Raw genomic sequence first — 26285 nt, 5'->3', positions numbered from 1 at the left:
CTTACTAATTAGTAGGTCCAAACAACTTTAAAAGACTATGTTCTAAGATCTCAGAAATGTGTGCCGGGCAGTGGTGGCACACGCGTTTAATCCTGGCACTCAGGACGCAGAGCCAGGCAGATCTCTGTGAGTTCGAGGCCAGCCTGGTCCACAGAGCGAGATCCAGGACAGGCACCAAAACTACACAGAGAAACCCTGTCTCAAAAACAAAACAAAACAAAACAAAACAAAAAACTCAGAAATTTAAAAAAATATACATAAATTGAAAAGTTTAATTCATACTTCCTTTTAAAGTAAACATAATTTCAATAGGCTGTGGTGTTTGAACCTGTAGTGTCAACTACTCAGGAGGCCAAAGTAGGAAGATAGCAAAAGCTCCAGTTCGGTGCTGACCTGAATGACAACATAAAGATAGACATCTCAAAACATTTCTTACTAATGAAATATATTTAGGAACCTCTTGGACACTGCATAATTTCTCTACCTTGGGACTGGATCAGACACCACCATCATCATTTCCTGCTCCACACTGATTCCCATCATGCTACTTCTTTTAGTCATAGCAACTAACAAAACAAAACTGTAGAATTATGAAGACACTAGACAGAGACGGATATATGATGAAACTGGATTCTACCTGGAGTGAACAATTTGAGTGGTATCTGACAGATGTTGAGTACTTCCATTAAAAATATATAATAGAGTTCTAGTAGAACAATCAGAAGAATTGTCTTCTGGGAGTGACCTTTAGTAGTCTACCTCAGGGAGCTAGCACTGTTCACTGGAGTGGTAAAGAGGGAAAGGAAGAAGGGCAAAGGAAGGTTCTTCGCTAGCATCTCACATCTAGACGATGGTTTTCAGTTATGACCATAGCTTTATATGTGTAGTTTTCATAAAGTACTTTGTCTTCTGTGCACAGTGTTGGTTATTTTACCACATCTAAGGTTTCTAGATATCATTGGATGACAATGTATGGTCAAAAGAAAAAAAGTACAGCAATAAATTAGCTACTTTCTTTGTTTGTTATTATGCAAAGACACACATTTTAGACAAAGAATGAAGTTCTAGACCAGCCAGAACAACAGTGAGATCCTGTCTCAAAGAAAAGAAAGGGGCAGGGGCAGCTTCACAGTAAGTGGTAGGCCAGCCAGAGTGAGACTGTATCAACAGAAAAAAACAAAACAAAGCAAAGCCCCAGCAAAAACGTAGCAAAATACTGACACATACTACAACACAGATGAACATTGTCAATATTACGCTAAATAAGAGAAATCCAAAAGGATAACTACTGTGCAACCGCACTATATGAAGTACTAAACTCGTAAGTCAGTGGCTGGAAAGGTGAGAATGAAGATATTTATGTGTGGGCTGGAAAAAGCCCAGTGGTTAGGAGCACTGGCTGCTCTTCCCCAGGACCCAGGTTCAATTCCCAGCACCCACATGGCAGCTCAGAACTGTCTGTAACTCCAGTTCCAAGAATCTAACACCCTTACACAGACATGAATGCAGACAAAACACCAATGCATATAAAATAAAATTACATAAAATCTTAAAAGAAAAGATTATGATGTGAATTTCAGTTTGGGAAGATGAAAAGGTTCTGGAAACGGATGCTGATGCTAGGTGCTCAACAATGTGACCACACACAACACTCCTGAACTGGATACAGAACAGCTACAGCGGTACATTTTATGTAATCAAAGTTCTACCACAATTACAAACTGAAGGTAGGTGTGGCGATACAGGCTCACAGTTCTAGTACTTGGAAGGTGGAAGCAGGAATCAGAAATTTAAGACCATCATCAGCTACATAGTGAGCTTAAGGCTGCCTGAACTACGTGAGACACTGAGGCAGAGGGAGAGGGAATGAAGAGAGTTGCTACACTGACCAGCTTTTATTGTCAACTTGACACAAACCAGAGTCACCTGAGAAGAGAGAACTTCAACTGAGGAATTGCTTCCACCAGACTGGCCAGTGGGCATGTTCTACAGGACAGTGTCACAACTGCTAACTGATGTAGGCGGGCCCAGCCCACTGTGGATGGTGTCACCCCGGGCAGGCGGGTCTGTGCTGTGTAGTAAAGCAAACTGAGCGAGCCAGAGAAAGCAAGCAAATAAAATGTTCCTCCTTCTTTGGTTTCTGCATGAAGCTCCTGCCTTGAGTTTCTGCTTTCGCTTCCCTCAATGATGGACCGTAAACTGTAAGATGAAAGCTGCTACTGGCCATACTGTTTATCACAGTGACGGAAAACAAACCAGAACAGTTGCTAGAACACATCTGAAACAACAACAACAACAACAACAACAACAAAAACCCAGACCATTTCTTATTCTTATATTTTAAAATTTATTTAATTTTCTGTGAATGAACGCTTTGCCTGCTGTGTATGTGTGCATCAGTTGTGTGTCTGGTGCCACTGGAAGTCAGAAGAGGACAATGATCTCCTAGAACTGGAGTTCGGGAGGTTGTGTGTCACCATGTGGATGCTGAGAACCAAACTCAGGTACTCTCCAAAAGCAACAAGTGCTCTAACTGAGCCATTTCTCCTGCTCATAAACCAGGTTTTTTTTTCTTTTTGTTTGTTGTTGTTGTTGTTCTTTTGTTTGTTTTTTTGGTATTAGAACAGGGCTGGGTGTACAGCTCAGTGATATAGCATATGCTATTAGTATAATTAAGGCTTTGATTTCAACCTCTCTCACCTCATCACAAAAACTAAACCAAACTAAACAACTAAAGCAACAATAAAACTTAACCACATTTAAAAAGCTTATAAACTAAAAGGCATACATTTTCATTTTCTCTCACTACAAATACTCAGTTTTAGCAAAATACCCTAATAGTTTCTCATTCTGCTTTTCCCAAATGTGGCATCCATATATATTAAATTATTTCTTCTACAAAATATAACGCCACAGAGATCATTTGAAACCAATCCAAGTCCTTCTGAAACTCACACAATCTCATGTGAAAAGATTGCATGTGGATGCAATGAACATTAAGAGAGAGATTAGCATTACATCTGGCAAAGAATACTTACTGCCTTCCCATGTACACTGCAAGAGATTCAGAGCACCTTCTATCCGTTTCCAGTGCTGCAGATGAAAGAAAGCATAGGCAATTGCTTCACTATCTCCTCGCTTCAGAATGTGTTCCGGAGGTAAAATTAAACTTTTCATCTCTAGTAAGTACTGCAAAAACAACACATCCACATCAAGAAATTAAATTATGTTAAGTGAAAACATCCACAAAACATTTATTCAAATGTTACAATTGGTTTAAACACACATAGACACACACACACACACACACACATACACACACACACACACACACACATTAAACTAGTTAAAATAACATGCAGTTCCAACTGAAAACTTGTCTGAAGTGCTTGTTTGTTTGTTTTTTTAAGATTTATTTATTATGTATAGTGTTCTGCCTGCATGTATGCCTGCATGCCAGAAGAGGGCACCAGATCTCATTACAGATGGTTGTGAGCCACCATGTGGTTGCTGAGAATTGAACTCAGGACCTGTGGAAGAGCAACCAGTGCTCTTAACCTCTGAGCCATCTCTCCAGCCCCTAAAGTGCTTGTTATACTTGCAAACTTCTAAAGTGAGAATTTCCTATAGATAAAAAGAAATTGACAAACAGCTTATGTGACCTTGCAAAAATACAAAACAGAAAGTTAAATTGAGGAAATAATGTGAGAGCAAATATGTTCCAAACAACAATTAAATATAAAGTCATAAAATACATTTTCTTGAAAGTACTTTGTGGCATCATTCAATTCTGTTTTCTTTTATTACTATTTTATGGGTGGAAAACTTAACTGTGGGGTAAAGTCAATTAATTAATATTCACTAAGTACAAGACAGTATGCTCACTAGGGAACACCAAAAAAACCCATAACATAATGAGAAAAACAGATTTCTTAGTAAACAACTATAATCAGATTGTGGTGGGCCCGTATAAAAGTATAAGCAATGTCTATGTGAGTAGGAAATACTAATTTTATCTTGTTTTTAAAACAGCTTTGTTGAGCTGTAATTCACATAGCACAGAACTAGATTATTTGAAATAGATAATTCAATGGTTTTTATTACATTCAGAAACATGTGCAACCATCATCACCATTTGAACATATTCCATTACCCCAGAGGAGAACACTGGACCCTCTGCTATCATTCATTCTCACTGCCTCATTTTTCCCTGTCTCTCTGAACCAAGCATTAACCTATCTTCTGTCTCCATAACTGCCTATTCTGAATACTTCATACAGATGGAATAATATAATGTTTTCATAATACTACTGCGATAATATATGATATGTAGAAACTTGTAACTGGTTTCTTTCACTTAGCAGTTTTGAGGTTCATCTAGGTCACAACACATATTGGTACCCCTTTCTCTTTAGAGTTAAATAACATTCCTCATAAATACACAGTCATTAGCTGTCAGACATGTGTCCTTTCCACTTTTTGGCTTTTAGAAATAATAATGCTGGGCTAGGGACATGGCTCAGTTGGTGGAGTGCTTGCCTAGCACGCATCAAGCCCTGGATTTGATACCTAGCACCTAAACCCAATGTGGTGGTGCACACCTGTAATCCTAATACTCAGGAGGTAGAGGCAGAAGGATCAGAGTTCAAGGTCATCCTTGATTACACTTTGAGTTCAAGGCCAGGGTGGCATACATGAGAACCTGTCTCAAAAACAAAACAAAACAAAAATCAGAAAAAGCAAGCAAGCAAGCAACAAAAGCAAATGGTAATATTAACAAGTATTTATACACAAGCTTTGGTAGGATTATGTCTCATTTCTCTTGAGTAAACACCTTGGGTGGTAATGCTGAGCTATACGATCATATATATATGTTGATTTGAGTTGATATTTAAAGGTGATCAGAATATGGATCATTACTGGGAGTGAGCAGATGTGAGGAGAGAAGACACACTGAAAACACAGGCCCAAGGTAAGCACAGTCACCGCACCAGAAAGCATAGAGCACCACGCACTGAAGGCATGGGTGAAGTGCCTGTTAAACATTTTCTCCACACATGAAACAAAATTTTATCTCATACCATTCATTTACTCAGAGACAGTGTCTTATTATGTAACCCAGGTTAGCTTCAAACTTGTAATTCTTCTGCCACAACCTCTTAAGAGCTAGGATTATAGGTACGTACCACCATGATGCCTAGCTTATCTCAAACTCTTGAAGCAAACATTCCTTCTAATTTTATAATCTACAACAAAAAATAGAGGGGGTTGGGGTTCAGCTCAGTGGTAAAGCACTTGCTTAGCATGTTCAAGGATCTGAGCTCAATCTTCAGCATGTCAAAAAAACAGAAACACAAAAGCAGACACTAAAATCAGTATAATCATAGTTATTACATTAACCAAGTTTATGACTTTCATTAAGAAAGATATAAAAGTAACCACTGGTACACCAGATCTAATATTAAGTGGCAGAGTTTAAACAAAACCTTAAGAATTTAGCTAAATTTCCTTTGAAGCCTGAGGTCTATGCACTTCCCTTCTAGAGCAGATTTGAAGAACCTCTCTGCATAAGCAATTTGCTACTAACTAATGTGTCATGAAGTCCAAATCCTACATACATTATATAAAATTTAAAAATTATGTAAAATGTAAAGAGAGGGCGTCTCAAAAGATATAGTCACACATCTTACAGAGTGTAAGTTGTAAAGAACATAAAGAGACAGAGCTGTAAATTTTAAGCTTTATTATAAGCAATAATAGATCCAGGGAGAATCTTAGAAATAAAAAAGGCTGTAAGGATGTCAAATCTTAAGCCTTAAGTAATTCATACTACATACTCACTGTACTAATCATCTAAAATGATATTTCTTTGTTTATGAAGTGCGCCTCTCCATGCATTACTGAGCTCGCTGCCCAGCTTTAATTACTCCTACTCTTGATGTTTCTGGCTCCTCAAAGTGTAAGAATGCAGTCTGCTCATCAATTTATTTTAGCAGATGTCACAAACTATGAGATTATTTACTAATCCAGTTTGGGTACTTAACATTTCCCATTCAGTTTCTTAAAAGGAATGCAGCAGAGGTTGCGTCTTGGTCAGGCAAAGCCCATTTGCTGCCTGGTTGGGTTCTCTCTCCTCAGCGCCCTGGGCCTATATTCAGGCGGGTAATATTCTTTCTAATCCTCTCTAATCCTTGCCCATTTTTTTTGAAACACAGTAAAAGATCACTCACACCAGGCGACTGTGGGAAAATGGACTGCAATGGCTGACCTCTGACACGATCCCTCACGCTCCCTGCATGTGCACTGAGAGTGTCTTCAGTAGGAAGCACAGTGTTATCACAGTGGGATGGCATTGGAAGGCCAGTGTCACAGCTCCAGAGGAAAACAGTTTAATTCTTAACTCATGGCCTTTCTACTAAAACTCTAATTTAGAAATGCGGGGGGGGGGGGTGGGGGGGGTGGGGGGGGGTGGGGGGGGTGGGGGGGGTGGGGGGGAGGAGGGAAGCCCCATTCATTTTCATTTAGAGTGTGAAGGCTTTAAACAAAGCTTATAACATGGTATTTAGTGTTTGGGTACATGTAGGCAAAGACACTTGGTTAATCATATCAACTTAACATGTCCAGGAAACATTTTTTGAAGAGTAACTATATACCTACATTTTCACTGTCAACCATTCTCAGCACCAATGTACACAGTACATAAATAAATACAGCACATTAATAGGAAACTACAATTCATATTTTTCATTTGATTTGTATTTTGCTTCGGTTTGAGGTCGACATTGGAACCCAGGATGCCACGCACACTGCATAGTAACTCTGACCACTGAAATAAATCCTTAGCCCAAATGTCCTTTGACTTCAAAGCAAAATATTCTTTCAATTTCTACCAAAATAAAATTTGGCTCCTAAAATATAAGAAAAAATTCAGTTAAAAAAATAGAGCCTGCTGCTAGAGAATTAGCTTAGTGGTTAAAGCATTTATTGCTTTCAAAGGTCTTGAGTTTGATTCCCAGCACCCATATGGCAGCTCACAACCATCTATAACTTTAGTACCAGAGGATCCAAGGCTCTGTTTCAGTCTTTGTGGACATCAGGAATGCACATGATGCACATACATCTATACAGGAAAAACACCCATAAAATAAAAATAAATATTTTTTTAATGTACTTAATGGATCTTGGGGACAGCTCAATGTAGGCCATGTTCTCAACATGTTCCAGGCCTTGGCTTCAATCCCTAACATAAATACACAAGAGTGCACTTAAAATGAGATATAACGTTATTACAATACTTATTTTATGCCCTCCAGAAATTGCTATTCAGGAATTACAGCTATCCAGTGTAGGCTGTATGTTAATGGACAACAGAAACTCTATCCTTCATACTCTCTACAGTACCCAGCACATTCTACTACCTAAAATAGTCACTGAAATAATGAATTGAGCTGAGCTGATATATAAAACAAAATGTCTTCAAACTCATATATCAGTTTTTACTTAAAGACATTTTTAATATGGAGGTGTGTGTGTGAGCCTGTGTGTACACAGGTGTAGACTGTGGAGGCTAGACCTCAATGTTAGATGTCTTCTTCTATTACTCCCTATTTTCAAAATTTTTCTTTATTGTTGTAGCTATTATTATTAAGTAGTAGTAGGTTGTTTTGTTTTGTTTTGTTTTGTTTTGTTTTGTTTTTTTTTTTGTGTGTGTGTGTGTGTGTGTGCCTGAGGTCAGAGAACAACCTTGTGGAGTTGGTTTTCTCTTCCACCTTTACACAGGCTCTGGGAATTGAACTAGGGCTGTCACGCTTGCATCATCAGCAAGCACATTTACCTGTCAAGCCACCTCCCTGGCATCACCAACTCACTTTTTTGAGATAGGGTCTTTCATTGACCCTGGAGCTCACTGTTTTGGCTAGAATGATTGGCCAGGGAGCCCCTGGATTTCCCTGTCTCTGTCACAGCTGACAGCCGCCCCCCCCCCAGTGCTGGGTGACAGACATACAAGCCCACCACCCCTGGCTTTACACAGGTGCTGGGAATCGGAACTCAAGTCTCCGTGGTTGTGCAGTTCGCATTTTACCCACTGAGTCATTATCCCAGCCCTGTCACAGGCATATTCTAACTCTGGAGAAACAAAAACAAAACAAACAACAACAATGAAAAGCTACCTAGACTTTATTTCTATAAGGAGAATAAAGTAAAAAAAACTGAAAGATGGTTTTATTTTAGTCTTTTTCTGCTTAGAAAAGCACATGTGCGCCGGGCAGTGGTGGCGCATGCCTTTAATCCCAGCACTCGGGAGGCAGGCGGATCTCTGAGCAAGTTCCAGGACAGGCTCCAAAGCTACACAGAGAAACCCTGTCTCAAAAAACCTAAAAACAACAACAACAACAAAAAAGAAAAGCACATGTGCAATGTATAAAACCACAGAAGTTAACAGAGCTATGCAATAAAAAAGAAAGCATTTCATGTTTGGAGAATAAAAGAAAAGATAAAGATAATGTTTTGTCCACTTAGATTCCTTTCACGCATAGAACACTTTTTGGTATGATGCTGGGGAATGAACACAGGGCATGCACATGCTAACAAGCACATGACAACTGAGCTATGGTCCTAGCTCCTGTACATACTATACTGACTGTTGGATCAAACTGTTGTGCAACATACTTCTTACTTCACACAGTAATCTTAAATCTCTCTTTCTGCCTCTATACAGAACCAACATTTTAATTAATATACAATTATTCATTAAAAGTTGAATTATTTAATAATGTTAAGAAATGACATCATGCTTATACTATCCTTAAAAGTAAAATACACTATCATTAACCAAACTTGTAAAAACTTAAAGGAAATGGCTTAAAACATTAATGAGCATAAAATGCTGATCTCTAATTAAAAAAACATAACTCTAAACTATGTACATCTATTTTACCAATATTTATTGAGTGTTATATACTAGGCAGAGCATCAATATAAAATGATAACTAAGACAAGAGGCTACTTTTTTTAAAGATAGTTTTCTAAAATGTATGAGAATTATTTTTTGTTTTTTTGCTTTGTTTTAAAGATTTATTTATCTTAATGTATATGAGTGCTCTATCTGCATGTATGCCTTATGCCAGAAGATCCCACTAGAGATGGTTGTGAGCCACTATGTAGTTGCTAGGAATTGAACTCAAGACCTCTGGAAGAAAGGTCAGTGTCCTTAATTGCTGAGCCACAAGAATTGTTTAACTTTTAGATTTACTTATTTATTTATGTGTGTTTTGCTTGCATGTATAATCTGTGCACCACATGCATGCCTGGTGTCAGCAGAAGGCAGAAGAAAGCATCAGATCCCCGGAAACTAAAGTTATGTATGGTTGTGAACCACCATATGGGTGCTGGGAAACCAGACCCAGGTCTTCTGCAAGAGCAACAAGTGCTCTTGCTGATCCACCTCTCCAACTCCCAAGAGGCCCTTCTTACAGACAGGGAACAGAATCATTAAAAAAGAACCCCTCTGCCAAAATATGACTGGGGTGCTGAAGGAGCAGAGGACATTGAACTGTATTGTGCTCATTAGTTTATGCCACTCTGACGAAAGCAACTTAAGGGAAGAGAGGTTTATTTTGGCTCATGGTTTGGGGGACACAGTCTATCATGGCAGGGAAGGCATGGTGGCTGAAACATCAGGGTCCGTGGGGTGCCGTTGTAATGTGGCTTCCTATACCTTGAAGGACTAAGAAGCAGAGTACCAGCCAGAAGTAAAGCCAGCCTAGAATCTTGAAGCCCCCCCATACAGCCCTATGTCTGCCAGCTAGGTCTCATGTTCAGAAGGTTCCACAACTTCTTAAACAGTGCTACCAGATGAGGAACAAGTACTTGAACATATAAGCCCATGGGGGTCACTTCCCATTCTAGAAATAACATTCCTCCATCAGCCTCTACAGGCTCATGGCCATCTTATAATGAAAAATGCATTCATTCCAATTTCAAGTCTCCATAGTCTTATAATTCAACACTATTCAAAAGTCCAAAATCTCTTCTAAGACTCAAAACTATCTTTTAAATGTGAGACTATAAAAAAAAAAAGTTACAGACTTGAGATACACAATGGCACAGATAAAACATTCCCATTCAGGATAGGAGGATAACAAGGAAAGACCAGACCAAAGCAAGGCTGCTGACATCCTACAGCAAGAACAAACACTATAGTAACATGTCTAGCACCCAGGGTTCATCATAGCATCATCTGAATTCCCACAAGCTTGGGTGGCTGCGCCACTACATCCCTGTATTTGCAACATATCTGGCCACTCTCCTGGGTCATCCCACTCAGTGCCTGCTTTTTTTTTTTTTGACAGATATCTCATGTTCCTGGCATCTCCAATATCTTGGGGTCTTTACTGCAACTTAAGCTTCACTTTCATAGCTTCACACATCCCGTTCTAGGTGCTTCTCTGTGGAATCTGACCCTGCAATGTACTGCCTGGCTTCGGAGACTTTCTGGAACTTTGTTGCAAACTTCACTCTTATGTCCTACATGCCTGCAAAAGTAGCAACACAGGATGATGCCAAGTCTCACTGCCAATTCCAGAGGCAGCCTCAAATTAGACCTGTTAGACCATGGCTGCAGAGGCCTCTGCATGTCTCTGTGGCTGAATCAGGGACAACATTTCCCTAGGTAGCTGTCTTCAGCACAGCACACTAAAGGCTCTGTCTTTGCCGGAACTCTTCCTTCATGTTTTTTAAACGGTCTCCAGTCTACACCCTGGACATTTTAATGTGTGGGGTCTTGCCCAGTACAAAGTATGAAGCCTTTTTATAAGGTGATGATTTCTTTATCAATTATAGTGGCCTTACTGGCTTTGTCTGCAACTTGAACTGAGTTCAAGCTCCTTTCCTAGTCAAAATGCAGTTTTCATACCTTTCCACTCTACTTTCTACTCTCTTCTTTGTGAGTGTGGAAGAAAATAGTGAGTCCTGACTATGTCACAGCCTAACTGCTATGCTGTCTTAAAATTTCCTCAATCAAACAAATTAGTCCAGTACTTAAAAGTTAAAAAAACAAGCTGGACAGTGGTGGCGCACACCTTTAATCCCAGCACTTGGGAGGCAGAGACAGGCCCATCTCTCTTCGAGGCCAACCTGGTCTACAGAGTGAGTTCTAGGACAGCCAGAGCTGTTGAACAAAGAAATCTTGTCTCAAAAAACCAACCAACCAAATAAACAAAAACTTAAAAAACATTTGTTACACTAGGTGGAGCAAAGGGAACCCTGCAGAAGAAGCGGGGGGGGGGGTGGGGGGGGGGTGGGGGGGTTAAGAACCAGAGGGGTCAAGAACACCATGAGAGGGGCTAGAGAGATGGCTCAGGGGTTAAGAGCACTGGCTATTCTTCCAGAGGACCCAGGTTCAATTCCCAGCTCCCACATGACAGCTAACAACTGTCTGTAACTCCAAGATCTGACACCTTCACATAGACATACATGCAGGCAAAAGCATCAATGCAAATAAAGTAAAGATAAATAAATTAAAAAAAAAAAAAGAACGCCACAAGAAAAGAGCCCATGGAATCAACTAAGCAGGGCTCATACAGGCTCACAGAGACTGAAGGGACAATCCCTGAGCCTGCATGGGTCTGTGCTAGGTTCTCTGTATATATGTTACAGTTGTGCAGTAGGGTGTTCTTGTGAGACTCCTAACAGTGGAAATGTGTCTCTGACTCTCTTGCCTGCTCTTGGGGCCCTTTTTCTCCTGCTGGGTTGCCTCATCTAGCCTTGACATGAGGATTTGTGCCTAGTCTTATTGTAACTTGTTATGCCATGTTCAGTTGACATCCCTGGGAAGCCTTCTCTTTTCTGAAAGGAAATGGAGGAAGAGTGGAGGGAGGGGAGACTGTGGTCTGGATGCAATGTATGAGTGAAGAACAAAGAAAAAGAAGGAAAAATATTTGTTACATTTATTTGTGTGTGTGTGTGACAGCACATGTGTGGAGGTAAGAGGACAATTTGTAGAAGCTGGTTCTCTTTCTACCATGTATGTTCTAGGGATGGAATTCAGGTCATCAGACTTGGCAGCAAGTGTCTTTACCCACTGAGACATTTTGCCAGCCCTAGTATGTTACTTTTTAATTTAGTCTCACTCTAATTTTCAGGACTGTACTTAGATCCTTTGTCCAAAATATAACATGAATAGTCTCTAGTCCAATTTTCAATAGTCCTTATTCCCCTCTGAAATTTCATAAGCCTGCCTTTTATTATATGCATTTCTAGATACTCTGATCTTCTGAACTACCAGAATGGCCCATTAAGCTCCAGGGCTTCTCTAGTCCACACCTCCAAACATTTCCATATTCTTCCTACAAACCAGGTGTAAACACATGATCAGGTTTATCAGAGCAACAACCCCATTGCTGGTATCAAATTTCTCTATTAGTTCATCACCATGACCAAACACCTGAAAGAAACAATTTAATGGAGGGATGTGGTTTGACTCTAGTATAAGCTATATAATCTATTAGTGTAGGGAAGGCAGTGGCTGATATGGCCGGTCCAGTTGAAGCAGGAGATTGAGATATTGCTTGTTGCCTCTCAGAACAGGAAGGAGAGAGTTTGAGCTGAACACAAAGCCAGCCTAGAACCCCAAAGCCCTATATTTGCCTATATAGAGTCCAAAAGGCTCTATAACCTCCCAATGCAGTACCACCAGCTAGGGACCGGGTGCTCAAATGCAAATACATGAGCCTGTGGAGAACACGCATACTTCCAAAACACATGTTTAGGGGCTTAGCAAATTAAAACAGACTCCTTTAAAAATAAGACAATGGATGATCAAGAGCTTAGAGAATGGCAGATGGTGAAGAGATTGAACATATGTACAATGATAGGGAGATATAATAAGACACGACTAACCCAGGAACATTGCCATGAGATAAGAAGCAAAACAAGCGGCAGGACTCAGACTGAAGAGCTTCCATTAGTGTAATACTAGAGGGTTGGTTCTCACCTATAAACACCAGGGAATACACAGAAGTCTTTTTTTTTTTTTTTTTGGTTTTTCGAGACAGGGTTTCTCTGTGTAGCTTTGCGCCTCTCCTGGAACTCACTTGGTAGCCCAGGCTGGCCTCGAACTCACAGAGATCCACCTGGCTCTGCCTCCCGAGTGCTGGGATTAAAGGCGTGCGCCACCACCGCCCGGCTACACAGAAGTCTTAAAGCAAAGTGAGATTTGCTAGTTGATAGAAAACTGGCAATACAGTGGAAAGAGGCTAACAGGAGGAAGATCAGTGGGCACTGTCTAGTTGTTCACACAGAAATGGTGACATTTTTGAAATCACTTCTAGAAGGTTAGAAATTTCTATAAAGTACTGGGCAATTGTGTTGAACACTTATAATCATTGCACTTGGGAAGCTGAGGCAGGAAGACCATGAGTCTAAAACTAACCTCAGACTCTAGCAAACTCAAGGTCAGCTTAAACTACACAGTGAGATCCTGTGTCAGGGTGGAAGAGTGGGGGTGGGGAAGAGAGGATAGGAATATAAACATCTGATAACATTTACAATAAGCAGAAATAATAGTTAAATCCAGAAAGAAGAAGTTGGCCAAATAATGGACTTTTTTTTAACTTTAGAAACTTTTGAAATATTTGACATTAAAAAAACCCTTTTGCTTCAGTAATAATAGCAATAATAACATGTATTTTTAAAAGTAGGTAGTGAGCTGGGCGGTGGTGGCACATGCCTTTAATCCCAGCACTCAGGAGGCAGAGCCAGGTGGATCTCTGTGAGTTCAAGGCCAGCCTGGTTCCAGGACAGGAACCAAAACTACACAGAGAAACCCTGTCTCGAAAAACCAAACCAAACCAAACCAAAAAAAACCAAGTAGGTAGGTAGTGAGGGTGCACAGTAGTCAATGAGAGTAGTGATGTCTAGGTTTGAAAGCCTTTTTCAGGTTATAATATGCTGGTCCTTTGGAAAGGGCAGAGGGAAAAATTAATGTAGGAAAGCCAGGCATGGCGGCATTCTACAATGAACCAGGAGGCTGAGACAAGGAGACTGCGGTGAGTTTGGGGCCGTATACGTAGTAAGGCCATGTGTCAATATACACCATTACCTCTAGTACACACACACAAAAACCACAATGAATGAAGGGATAGTGAAGTCATAAATCAAAATGAAATAAGAAGAGAAAAGACCTTAAAATACATTTAAAAATTCAGTTTGAAACAATAAAATATCTGAATTAATTTTATAGGATGGAAATACAAGTCTGTAGATGAGGAGCAAACCAGCATTAAAAGATATAGATTTGGAAATTATCAGCAAATAAAATATAGCTGGATATAAACCAAAGCCAGCATCTAGTGTGTTCTGCTGGACCTCCCAAATGACCTCTGAATAACCCCATTTTATTGTATTGGTAATAAATGAGAGAAATGTCTGGCATAAATCTAGTTTCTAAATACATCCTTTAGTCCCTTGCTTTTCACTAAACATATCAAAATTAAAGCTACTCTGGAAGCAATAATTAAAAGGTATGATGATATATGGTCAAGCATTTGCTCCCTGTCCCTGCTCCCCCCCTTTTCAGTGCTTGGGATCGAACCCAGGGCCTTTGCGCATGGACGGTTTCTTTAAGAGTCTAAAACCATATCTAAGCTTACACTCAAATTCAATTTAATTTTCAACTGCTTTGATCTTTATAATTTATCCTTAGATTACTCTTTTCTATTACTTTGTAAATCTTACAACAGCTTTTGACCAAAAGCAATATAATTCTGACCTGAAGTAATGATTATGCTTTATAATCTTCCTCTTAAAGGCAGAGGTTAAAGAAAAATCTCTCTGAAGACATCTGAAATTAAGGTACTTTGCTCTTGATCAGTCATGCACACCAAGAACCAATTTATCTCTGCAATTAGTGTTCTCAGTGCACATTCTATGAGATTAGACAGGCAGGCTGAATGCAGAGCCTATGAGTATGTATTGGGGAGTCTAAACACAATTCCCAGAGAGAAAGCAAACAGAACTGCTATGTGAGTAAAGCAAGAAAAACATAATACCTACCGGCCTCAGGAGTGAAGAAAAGAAAGGGAAGGGAGACTAGGGAAGACACTTGCAGGAAAACCCCTTTCCACATCACCCTATAGAGCCAAAAGATAAGATTTCACAGCCCAACTCTCCCAGTTAGGCTATACTGCAACATAATGGAAAGGCAAAGGTCTCTGCAACATAATGGAAAGGCAAAGGTCTCGTTGTGCTGTAAATTTGGAAACAGACTTCAACACCACTGCCCTATTTCCCCCTTTACTTCTACTGTGCCACCCAGAATCTTAATTAAATGACTGTTTGCCTCATTGCTTTATATATGCTGCTAACATGCTCAGGTTAGCTATGGGCATATTGAAATACAAACTGTATGAAACTCAGAACATCCTACAGGATTCAATCTCTGATCAACCATAAAGGATTTTACTTTGTTCTTTTGTTTTTGTCTTTTTTAAGAAAGGGTCTTACCATGTAGCTCTAACTGTCTAGAACTCAGACACTCATCTGCCTCTGCCCCTAAAGAGTTGGGGTTACAGGTATACACTAACATACTAGGCTCAGAAAGGATTTCACTTTCTTTGTATCAACATATTTTTAAAACTTCTCTTGTACTTACATAAATTTCCAGGTGTGGTCTGCTTTCTTGAAAAGATAACACTAAAAACAGCTTTATTTGGAAAATAAGAAATAACTTCTAAAAGCTATAGATGTCATATTCCTAAATATGTGTTCAGAATACAGAACTATATTAAAGTTTTTGTTATTTGTTTTACTTTTATTATTATTTTCTTTTCAAGACAGGGTTTTATGTATCTCAGGCTGGCCTCAAACTTGTTATGTAGCTGTGGATGACCTTTCAATTTGTGATCTGTGTATTTTAAATTACAGTTTAGTAAAGAAGGGTCTGATTCATCATGAACATCATTGGGATTGCAGGCATGGGTCACCATACATTCAGTTTTTCTGATTCCAGGGATTAAACCCAAGACTACATTCTTGCTAGGCACTCAACCAATTGAGCTACATTCTTAGCCATATATTGTTTTGAGGCAAGGTCTCCATATACATAGCTCAGGTTGGCCTCTACCTCAAGATCCTCCTGCCTTGGCACCATTATTCCAAGCTTGTCTAATGTTCTACTCCTCTCTATCCCCAAGGCCTGGTGTATAAAGCAAGTTCCAGGACAGCCAGGGCTACACAGACAAACCCTGTCTCAAAACAAACAAACTAACAAATATATAAATAAATAAACTAATAAAACAGAAAAGAACTTCTCAGGGTCAGTAAGATGACTCATCAGATAAAGGGAACTCGTCACAAGCCTGGTGGCCTGAGTTCAACCCTGGGAACCCATGTAAAGGTAGAAGGGGAGAACTGATTCCATAAATTCAACCTCTGACCTCCACACCTAAATCATCCGATGTGCCCTCCTCATCACATACACACACACACACACACACACACACACACACACGCACGCACGCACGCGCACACACACACACACATCACATCACATCATATCATATCACATCACATCACAACACATTAATAATTTTTATTTTGCTCTGAGACAAGGTCTAGCCTTGGCTGGCCTGGAGCTCTCTATGTAGACCATCCATGCTGGTCTCAAACTCACCAAGATCCACCTGCTTCTATCTCAAAAGTGCTAGGATCAAAGATGTGCACCACTATGTCCAGCTCTTTGCATTTTCTTCACACTAAAGATGAGCAGAGTTTAATCTTAGTGTTTGCCATGAGAAAAATCCATTGTTTTCCCTACCTCAGATCATCAGAAGCTCTTGCACTGTTTACTGAGGGAGTTCTTTATCCCATTAGACTGTATAGGTGCTTTTGACAAAAATTACCTGAGGTAACACATGTGGGTATGTTCCTGTACTTCCGAGTCTGTGGTTTTGTTTTGCAAAGTAATTACTTCAAGCTTAAGTATAAAAGTAATAAAATAAAAAAGAATGCCAGTAGTTTGCATATAAAAACTTTTGGGAACTGGAGAGATGGCTCATCAGTTAAGAACACTGACTGCTCTTGCAGAGGCTCTAAGTTCAGTTCCCAGCACCCACACGGCAGCTCAATAATAGTCTGTAACTCCAGTTCCAGGGGATCCAATGCCCTCTTCTGGCCTCTGCAGGTGCCAGGCATGCATATGGTGAGCATACATACAATTAGGCAAATACTCAAACACATGAAACAAAAATAAATAAATTTGTAGAAAAAACTACTCAGCAAATTATTATAGCAAGCTATAACTAGTCCCTAAAGTGACCTATACTATTCTAACCTGTATATAAAGTATTGTGATAAGAATAGTTCCATCTATAGTAGATCACTGAATTTGAGGGTTCAACATTTATAATTCCAGTGATCTATGATAGCTGCAGGGTACAAACCTGGACTATCTTTTAGGCTTGTGCACAAATGTTAATTCCTAACCAAGTGAAGCCCCCAAATACATAACACAGAAGTATATTTTCTGATCTTCACAAGGTAACCTATGGGGATCATTTGCCTCTGGTAATTGGCAAGGCTAATTAGTATGAAAGAAGAACTTTCTGTAGATGGAAATATTTTAGGTTTGTATACAGCTGTATCTTACCTAACGAAGAAGCTCAGAAGGCTCTTCAACATTTATACCTCACTCAGAAAACCCACCTGGGGGTTTACATTTTATGGGTGAACATATATGTGATTATGAGATTCATAATGACTTGAGGCATATTAATTAAGAGTATTAATGGCTTCCTGTAATAATAATTCATGTTCATTTTTTTTTTTGACAGGGTTTCTCTCTGTATCCCTGGCTGTCCTAGAACTCCCTCTGTAGATCACGCTGACTTTGAACTCAAAGATTTGCCTGTCTCTGCCTCCCAAGTGCTGGGATTAAAGGCATGCACCACCACTGGCCAGCTTCATTCTTTTTCTGTTTAAGACAGGGTATCTTACCTCGTAATATAGGCTGGCCTCAATCTCATGAATCTCCAGCCTTTGTTTCTTCCTGAGTGCTGAGATAACAGATGTGCAAGGGAAGACAAATATAATACTTTCTACAATAATAATTTTTTAAGAAGAAGTAGAAGCCTGGTCTGTTGGCTCAGGCCTGTAATCCCACTTGGGAGGGTGAGGAAGGAGAACCACTTTTAGTTCAAGGCCAGCCTGGGCTACAAGATTTGTTCCAGGACAGCCTGGGCTTCATATAAAACCCTGTCTCTGAAACACAAAACAAAACAACAAAAAGAAAACCTGGGCTGGGGGGAAAGAATTTTCTCAGAACAGCTAAAAACCAAACCAAACCAACCCAAATGCCCCTAAACAAGAAAAAAATGTACAAAGAACTTGAATGGATAGCTCTTTAAAGATGATACACAAATGAGCATATTAAAAGCTACTCAAATCAATGGGCACTGGTGAAATGGAAATTAAAACCATAAGGTACTATTTCACATCCACTTGGGATAACTGTAATAAAAAAGGCGGACAATAACATTTATAAGCATGCATGTAAAGAACAAAAACCATTAAACATTGCTGATAAGACAGTATGGTCATTTCAGAAAAATAATTTATCACAAAATTAAAGCACAGAACCACTATACAAGCTATCAGTTCCACTAAAGAGAAGGGAAAAGATGCTCACACAAACATTTGTACATGTTCACAGCAGTATTGTTCATAGTAACAAAAAAGCAGAGCCAACTGTAATGCCCACTGAAGACAGAGAACCAAGATGTTATCATCCATAAAAAGAACCGAAGTACCAACACAGTATCCTAGGTAAAGGAAGTCAAGCATGGAAGCCTCCTATTGTACAAGTCTATATGAAAAGTCCTGAACAAGTAAATTCATAGAAACAGAGAGTAGAATAGTGGTTGACAAGGATGGTAAAAGGAATGGGTATGTTCTAGAATTAGATAGCAGTGTTGATTTTACAGTCATGTGAATACATCAGAAACTACTGAATTCTAAACTGTAAAGGAGTGCATTATACGAATTATCTCAATAAAAAGAATGAAAATATTTTATGGACGGAAAATAAAGACTATGAGGTAGGGGTAGAGAGATGTTTCAGTGCTTAAGAGCACAGGCTTCTCTTCCATAGGACCAGGATTCAATTACCACCACATACATGGCAGCTCACAACAGTCTTTAGGGGATCCAACACTCTCTTCTGGCCTCTACAGGCACCAGACATGCACATGGTACACAGACATATATACAAGCAAAACACCCATACACATAAAAATAAATAATAAAGAATATGAGACAATAAAAATGAATAAAACAGGATGCTGTGGGATATTTAAAATATATGAAATAATTTCTACTGAAAATAAAAACACTTGGCTATTCTTATAGTAGCTAAAAGATACAGAATATTTTTCTTTTTCAGTGACTTGAAAAAACATTTTGTTGAACCAAAGCCATAGTCAGGTAATGAAGAACAAGTCAAAAAAACATGAAAACATTCTATTTTACTATAGTACTATATCATAGTTATCATATAGTGAAATTCACCCAGTTAAAAAAAAACTATATAAACAATCAATATTAATGAAATACTTCAAAGCAAATTCATAGCCTGAAAAGATTTATATCATCTTTCTGTCACACTTCTAATAGCTTCCAGCTTTAACAAATTGCACAGCTCTAGACCTACAGCCATTTCGTTATGTGGAAAGTTGCCAGAAAATATTTCCTGCTTAAATACTTTTTTTTTTTTTTTGGTTTTTCGAGACAGGGTTTCTCTGTGTAGTTTTGGTGCCTGTCCTGGATCTCGCTCTATAGACCAGGCTGGTCTCAAACTCACAGAGATCCACCTGGCTCTGCTTCCCTAGTGCTGGGATTAAAGGCGCTTGCCACCGCCACTTAGCTCTGCTTAAATATTTTTATCCTCTGTCATTTTACTGCTAAGATGCATACAACTATTTGATAAATTTGCATAATAAATTTATAACAAAGGAAAATTTAAAAGTACATATTTATTGAAATGATACTCTTTAAATTTGCAGAATAAATTTATAACAAAAGAAAATGTAAAAGTATGTATTTATTGAAATGATATTCTTCAATTGGTTAAATAAGTTATTACAACCCACAAGTTTGAGGGAAAAATCCCCTAAAGCCCTTTATGTTTGCTTGCTTCCAGCTGAGAGTCAGGGACAGAGCCCAGAACAAGAGAAAGAGCTGTGCATACTTCATCACTTATAAAACCTGGCAAAAACAGCCACAAATTCCACAGCTCTTCCAGTTCATATGACATCAATATTATTTAAATGGGATATTCTCAAGTTGCTAGAGCTTAAAGTTCCTCCAGAAAATCTTAATCGTTACCCAGCTGCACTTGACTTAAACCATCTGACCACAAACAACTAAGTTACAGACAGGCACACGGAGCTGTGTATTCTGACGGAGCTGAGTTGTCAACTGCTCTGATACTTAGTTTAGGGACAACTAATTAATTTCTACCTATAAGTTAAAAAAGTAAAGTTAAAAATATATAAAACAGCCTATAAAAGGTATGTTTTACACATGACAAAAATTCATCATTGTGAGATACAACCAAAGGCAAAACAGGAGGAAAGGAGATAATCCAAGATTTGACAAATGTCATTACATAAAGTCAAGATGCTTCTGCACAGCAAGGGAAACAATCCCTGGAGTAAAGACAGCCTATGCAATAGGAAAAATGTTTGCTAACCACAGGTCAGACAAGCAATTATATCCAGGATATAGAAAGAATGGCAAAAATTAAATACCCCAAACCCCACAAATCACCCTATCAATAAATGGGCTACTCAAAATATAATTGTGAATTACATAACATATAAATAGTCTCTACTTGGCTACATATTAAATAAAATGGAATTTAATAAAACAAATGGACTAATGAACTAAGTAGAAAGTTTTCAAGGAAGAAACACAAATGAACAACAAACATTTGAAAGAGTATTCAAGCCTGGCAGTGGTGGTGCATGCCTTTAATCCTAGCATTCGAGAGGCAGAGGCAGGCTGATCTCTGTGAGTTCGAGGCTAGCCTAGTCTACAGAGTGAGATCGAGGAAAGGCACCAAAACTACATGGAGAAATCCCATCTTGAAAAGCAAAAAAAAAAAAAAAAAAAAAAAAAGAGTATTCAATATCCTTAGTCAGCAGGGAAACACAAATTAAATCTGCTTTGAGATTCCACCTCACCCCAGTTAGAATGGCTATCATTAAGAAGATCTATGACAGAAAACTCTGGTGAGACTGTGAAGAAGAGGAACTTCCCTTATAGACTGCTGGTGGGATTATCCACATAACCAGCTACTATGGAAATCAGTATAGAGGTTCCTCAAAACCTAAAAATAGAACTACCATCAGACCGAGACATGTTGTTCTTAGATAGTCACCCAAATGACTCTAAGTCAATAACAGAGATACTTGCATCCACTGCCCTGTTTACAACAGCCAGGAAAGAGAAGCGACCTAGATATCCATCAACATACAGACAGATTAAAAAAAAGGGCAGCACATATACACAATGGAATTTATGCAGACATAAAGGAAAAAGAAATTTTGGCATGTGCAGAAAAACGGTGTAACCGGCTATTATGTTACATAAAATAAGCCAGAGTCAAAAAGACAAATACCACATTTACCCTTACCTGGGGAACTAAGTTTAAAATTTTATATACAAGGCTGGGAAGACATCTCAGGTGGTAAAGTACTTGCCCTATAAGTATGAGGACCTATATATGAGCCCCAGAATGCATGTAAAATAAAATGTCAGGGTGCTAGTGGAGTTCTTTTTATCTCAGTGCTGGCAAGGTGGAGACAGGCAGATCCTTGGAGCTTGCCAAGCAGCCAGGCTAACCTACTTGGTAAGCTTCCAGCCAGTAAGAGCTCCTGTCTCAAAAACAAGATGAATGGCCCCTGAGGAACACCACCAGAAGCTGTCCTCTGAACTCCACAGGAACACACACACTTGTGCACATGGACTTGTACTTCCCACCCCTAAACATGTACCCATACACAAAAATATATATGTGCATGTATTGTATATGTGTGCATTTAGATCATTAAATCATAAAGGGGTTCGTAAGAGGGGAAGAAGAGATCTTAAGAGAGGTGGGAAACAGAGGAAGTAATGGAATATATAATGGGAAATAAGAATAAAGAAAATCTGCTTGAGGGGAGATTGTGTTGGGGAGGGCAGTGAGGGAAGGAAGGAGAAATGAGAACAAAAAAATGACATACGTACATGAAAATGCCATGACAGACTGACTCATTATGTTGTAATTAAACCTAAAACGAACTTTTAGAAAAATCACCTTTGTAAGTGTACAGGTTGAAGTTTTTAATAACTGTATACATAAACCTGCAACTTTAACCACAGAATGTTCCCTCCTGCTTAATTTAAGTCAATCCTTAACCCATCCTCAACCGATGGGCCGAATGATCTGCTTTTTGTGTCTATAATTTTAGCTCATTTATTTACTTTAGAAATTTCACATGTCAAGTCTTTTGTCAGAGGCTTTTTCCACGTGGCCTGAAGTAGTGAAGGTCTGTCCACACTGCCGCATTGCTGACAGAACACTCGTCAGTGCTCCATTACAGCTGCACCAAAATTCCTCACTAATTTAACTGTGTCAACTTGTTGCCTCGTGAATAATTGCACACAAAAACTTTGCACGTGTTTTCATTGTTCTTGACTAGACACTCAGGAACAGAATTGATGGGTCTCACAGTAAAAAAAAAAAAAAAAAAAAAAAAAAAAAAAAAAAACCCTACATTTAACTGCACAACTGTTTCCAAAAAAGTGCCATTTCACACCCCCAGAAGCAACATATGTGGTTCTTCACACTTGTCAGCATCAGTGAGGAAACCCCCTAGTGAGATGAAGTACCATGCTGCGGTTTATGTTTGGAATGCTGAACAGCCTCGCTGTTTATCAACTACTCACAAAGCTTTGGTGACATAACTTCCAATCTTTCACCCATATTTTAATGCAACAGTTCATTAGTTTTAAGACTGTCTATTATCTTCTACTGATCTACATTTCTATATTTATGCCAATAAATATTAATTACTAAAGCTTTAAAATGTATTCAACCTTGGTATGGTAAATTCCCCAATCTTACTCTTATTTCTCAGAGGTTTTTGGCTATACTAAGTCTTTTGCACATCTGTATTAATTTCTGTATTAAAAAAAATGGTCAGATCTTGAAAAGAATTATATCAAATGTATAGACAGATAAGGGCCAAATTGTGATTGTAACAATATTTAGTCTTCCAGTCAATTCATTTTATTTATATATATAAATAATATATAAATATATATCTGTATATATATATCTGAATTAAGTCTTTGTTGGCTTCTCTCAGGGGGAAAAAAAGTGCATCCTTTTAGGTACCATGTATCTTCAAGAGCAGACTCAATCTGAGTGTTAATCTATTATGCATTCAACAATTTAAATTTATAATTAGGGCAATGCCTGGCATTGCTAATACCCACAAGGCCCCCAATAGTTTTGAAAACAAATACACATTACTAATTGCTACTACTATGAATATATTTTTCATGAAATGGTTTTAGAAACAGAAAAGTCCCCAACCATTAGGAGCAGACAGTCTATATTCTGCTATTTTGAGTGAAAATAAAAAATTTTAGACATCTTAATGTTATATTTAAGTAACTCTGACCAATAACTGCTGTTTATCTTCTTGTACAAAGGTAAGATTACAAAGTACCATGGATAGTAACAGTATTAACAAATCACTTTCATAATACTTCCTATGTGTCAGACTCTTTCTTTCAAACACTTTTAAATCAGCAGTATTACATTTCATCACAACTCTGTGAAGTAGGGGATATTATCTTCACTTCAGGCAAGAGGAATCTTGCCAGCATCATGGTGCATGTCTGTCATCCCAGCACTTAAGAAACAGGCGTGAAGACTGGAAGTATGAGGCTAGTCTCAGTTATACAGTGAGTACATGGCCAGCATAGGTTGTATCACACACACATACACACACACACACACACACAAACTTGCTTGTGGAATCCATTCTCTTAACTCCTCTGTAGCAAGAGAGTGGAGGGTTTTATTAAAAATATTTATAGACTTATATTTCCAGTAATGAGACTGGGTAATTCTGATCAACCTTCCTAGAAAAACTAGGCTGAAACTAGTAAAACTAAATACACAAAGATTAACAAAGCATGAAGAATTACCAGACCTCAGCCCAAAGACAGTCAGACAAGTAAGCCACAGTTGAGTTTTCCTTATATAGAAGATGAGATGGATAAGAAGCCATTGAACATTTCGTCAGTTTCCTAAAGCTAGGGAAGGGGTGATAGTGCTTGTCAATAGAGCAAGTGCTTCTAAAACTAAGGATTAATGGGGCCCTGAACGACTGAGTCCCAGGAAGAAGGGTGAACCAGGAGTAGTTTTAAGTCATCTGGGTGGTCCAGAAAACAGTAATCCTTCAAACATAAAGTGATTAAAGTAATATTGGCTTGCTAGTACTTCTTGCAGTCATCTAAGAGTGAAACAGATATTTTCTGGAAGAATATAATATTATCCAAAGTTTCAACCTAATTTTACAACCTTCCAAACAAAGTATCTGGTGTGTAGACAAAAAAAAAAAAAAAAAAAAAAAAATAAAAGGAACCATGATGTAACAGAAAAAACAAAAACACAGTAAGTTGGACATGGGAGCACAGACTGTAATCACAGCACTTGGGAGGTGGAGGCAGGAGGGTTCGGAGTTCAAAATCATCCTCAGCTAAATAATGAGTCTGAGGCCAGCTTAGGCTACAATAAGGCTCTGTCACCAAAATAATAGTATTTTCAATTATAAAGTATTTAACAATTGTAATTATTAAACTAATGGAAGAAAATTCATAGTTCATAGCTTCTTAAAAAGAAAACTACATATCAGATGACTTTATTAGAAAGATCTAATTGTTTGAAACAGAAATGATTATAATATAAATGATTCCACAGAATAAAAATTAAGAGTCTATGCAGAATGCCTAGCCCTAAATGGGACATTATATCCCATCTCCTCCTCTCAAGGCCCAGGGATCATCACAAAAGAGGAAGTGGAAAGACAATAAGAGCCAGAGGTGATGATGACTACACCAAAGTGATGTATTCCAAACACCACAGGGCGACTACACATATGAAGTCAGCAACTGTGCAAGGCAGACAAAATCATGGCATGCAACGGGTAGGAAGTCATCAAGTCCCACCTCTAGCTAGGAGCTATTGGCAACCGATGGCTGCTGGGAGAGGGAAGAGGGAGTGAGTTTTCTTTAAGGATGTAGCCCCGAAGAGGCTACTTATGTTCTAGTAGATGGCCCTACATCCGGGTACATACTGGCAGCACTAAGTGGACTCTGTGGTTTAAAAAATAACAAATAAGAACCCATGAAATTAGGAGGGAACCAAGATGTGAGGAATAGGAGAACTGGAGTAGAGAGAATGGAGGGGAGACCTGATCTTAATTCATTTGTAACACCAGCAATAAAAGAAAACTACAGAATAAGTATGTAAAGAAAGGAGGAAGCAAGCATAATGTTCGTTCCTCTGGGGAGGGGGAGCCATGTTTGGGAAAGGGCAGTCAGGTGGGCATCCAGGGGTTGGTACAACCCCACTTTTTACCTGACAGGCAGCTTCCAGTACCTGCTGGGTGTTAAACCACTACAATGCATGTTTCTGTTTATATTCTTTGCTGTATTATATTATAGTTTGTAATAAAATTTTAAATTCATGGAACCAGAGTCACTTAATGAGAAAATTATATGTCTGTAGATGATTATTCTTAAATTTCAGCAGTAGGTGTTGTTTCCTCCCGCTTACGCATTCTTGGGAACAAACCCAGAGGCTCATACAGGCCGGGAAAACACTAATCCTCAGCCCCGATGTTAGTCATTCTTTTCTTTGCTTTTTCTTACTTTCTTTTTCTTTCTTCCTTCCTTCCTTCCTTCCTTTCTTTCTTTTTTTGAGACAGGGTCTCAATATGTAGCCCTCAAACTCTTAATCCTGCCTCCGCCTCTGCAGTACTAGAATTACAGGCATGTTCTACTAAGTCCAAGTCATTAACTTACTTTATCATAGCTTTATTTATTCTAAAAGGCTTACGACTTCTTGAAGATTTTCTTTTAGAGGTTGTCTTTTTTTGTTACATTATTTATTGTGTCTGTGTACGTATAATTATATGTGACACATTATGTATGTTGAGATCAGAGGA

General features: G+C 38.7%; 1 protein-coding gene across 1 annotated transcript in view; it reads right to left on the bottom strand.

Annotated features, from left to right (window-relative positions):
* St7l (suppression of tumorigenicity 7 like) overlaps positions 1–26285 on the bottom strand; it is a 68790-nt gene that overhangs the window by 5599 nt on the left and 36906 nt on the right. Inside the window, exon 12 of the mRNA XM_059266020.1 lies at positions 3039–3189. Within this exon, the coding sequence (XP_059122003.1) occupies positions 3039–3189 (151 nt within the window). The remainder of the gene's footprint in view (positions 1–3038; positions 3190–26285) is intronic.

The sequence above is a fragment of the Peromyscus eremicus genome, chromosome 6 (genome assembly GCF_949786415.1).
Source record: "Peromyscus eremicus chromosome 6, PerEre_H2_v1, whole genome shotgun sequence".
NCBI classification, from domain to species: Eukaryota; Metazoa; Chordata; class Mammalia; order Rodentia; family Cricetidae; genus Peromyscus; species Peromyscus eremicus.
This window is presented reverse-complemented; position numbering and strand designations above follow the sequence as displayed.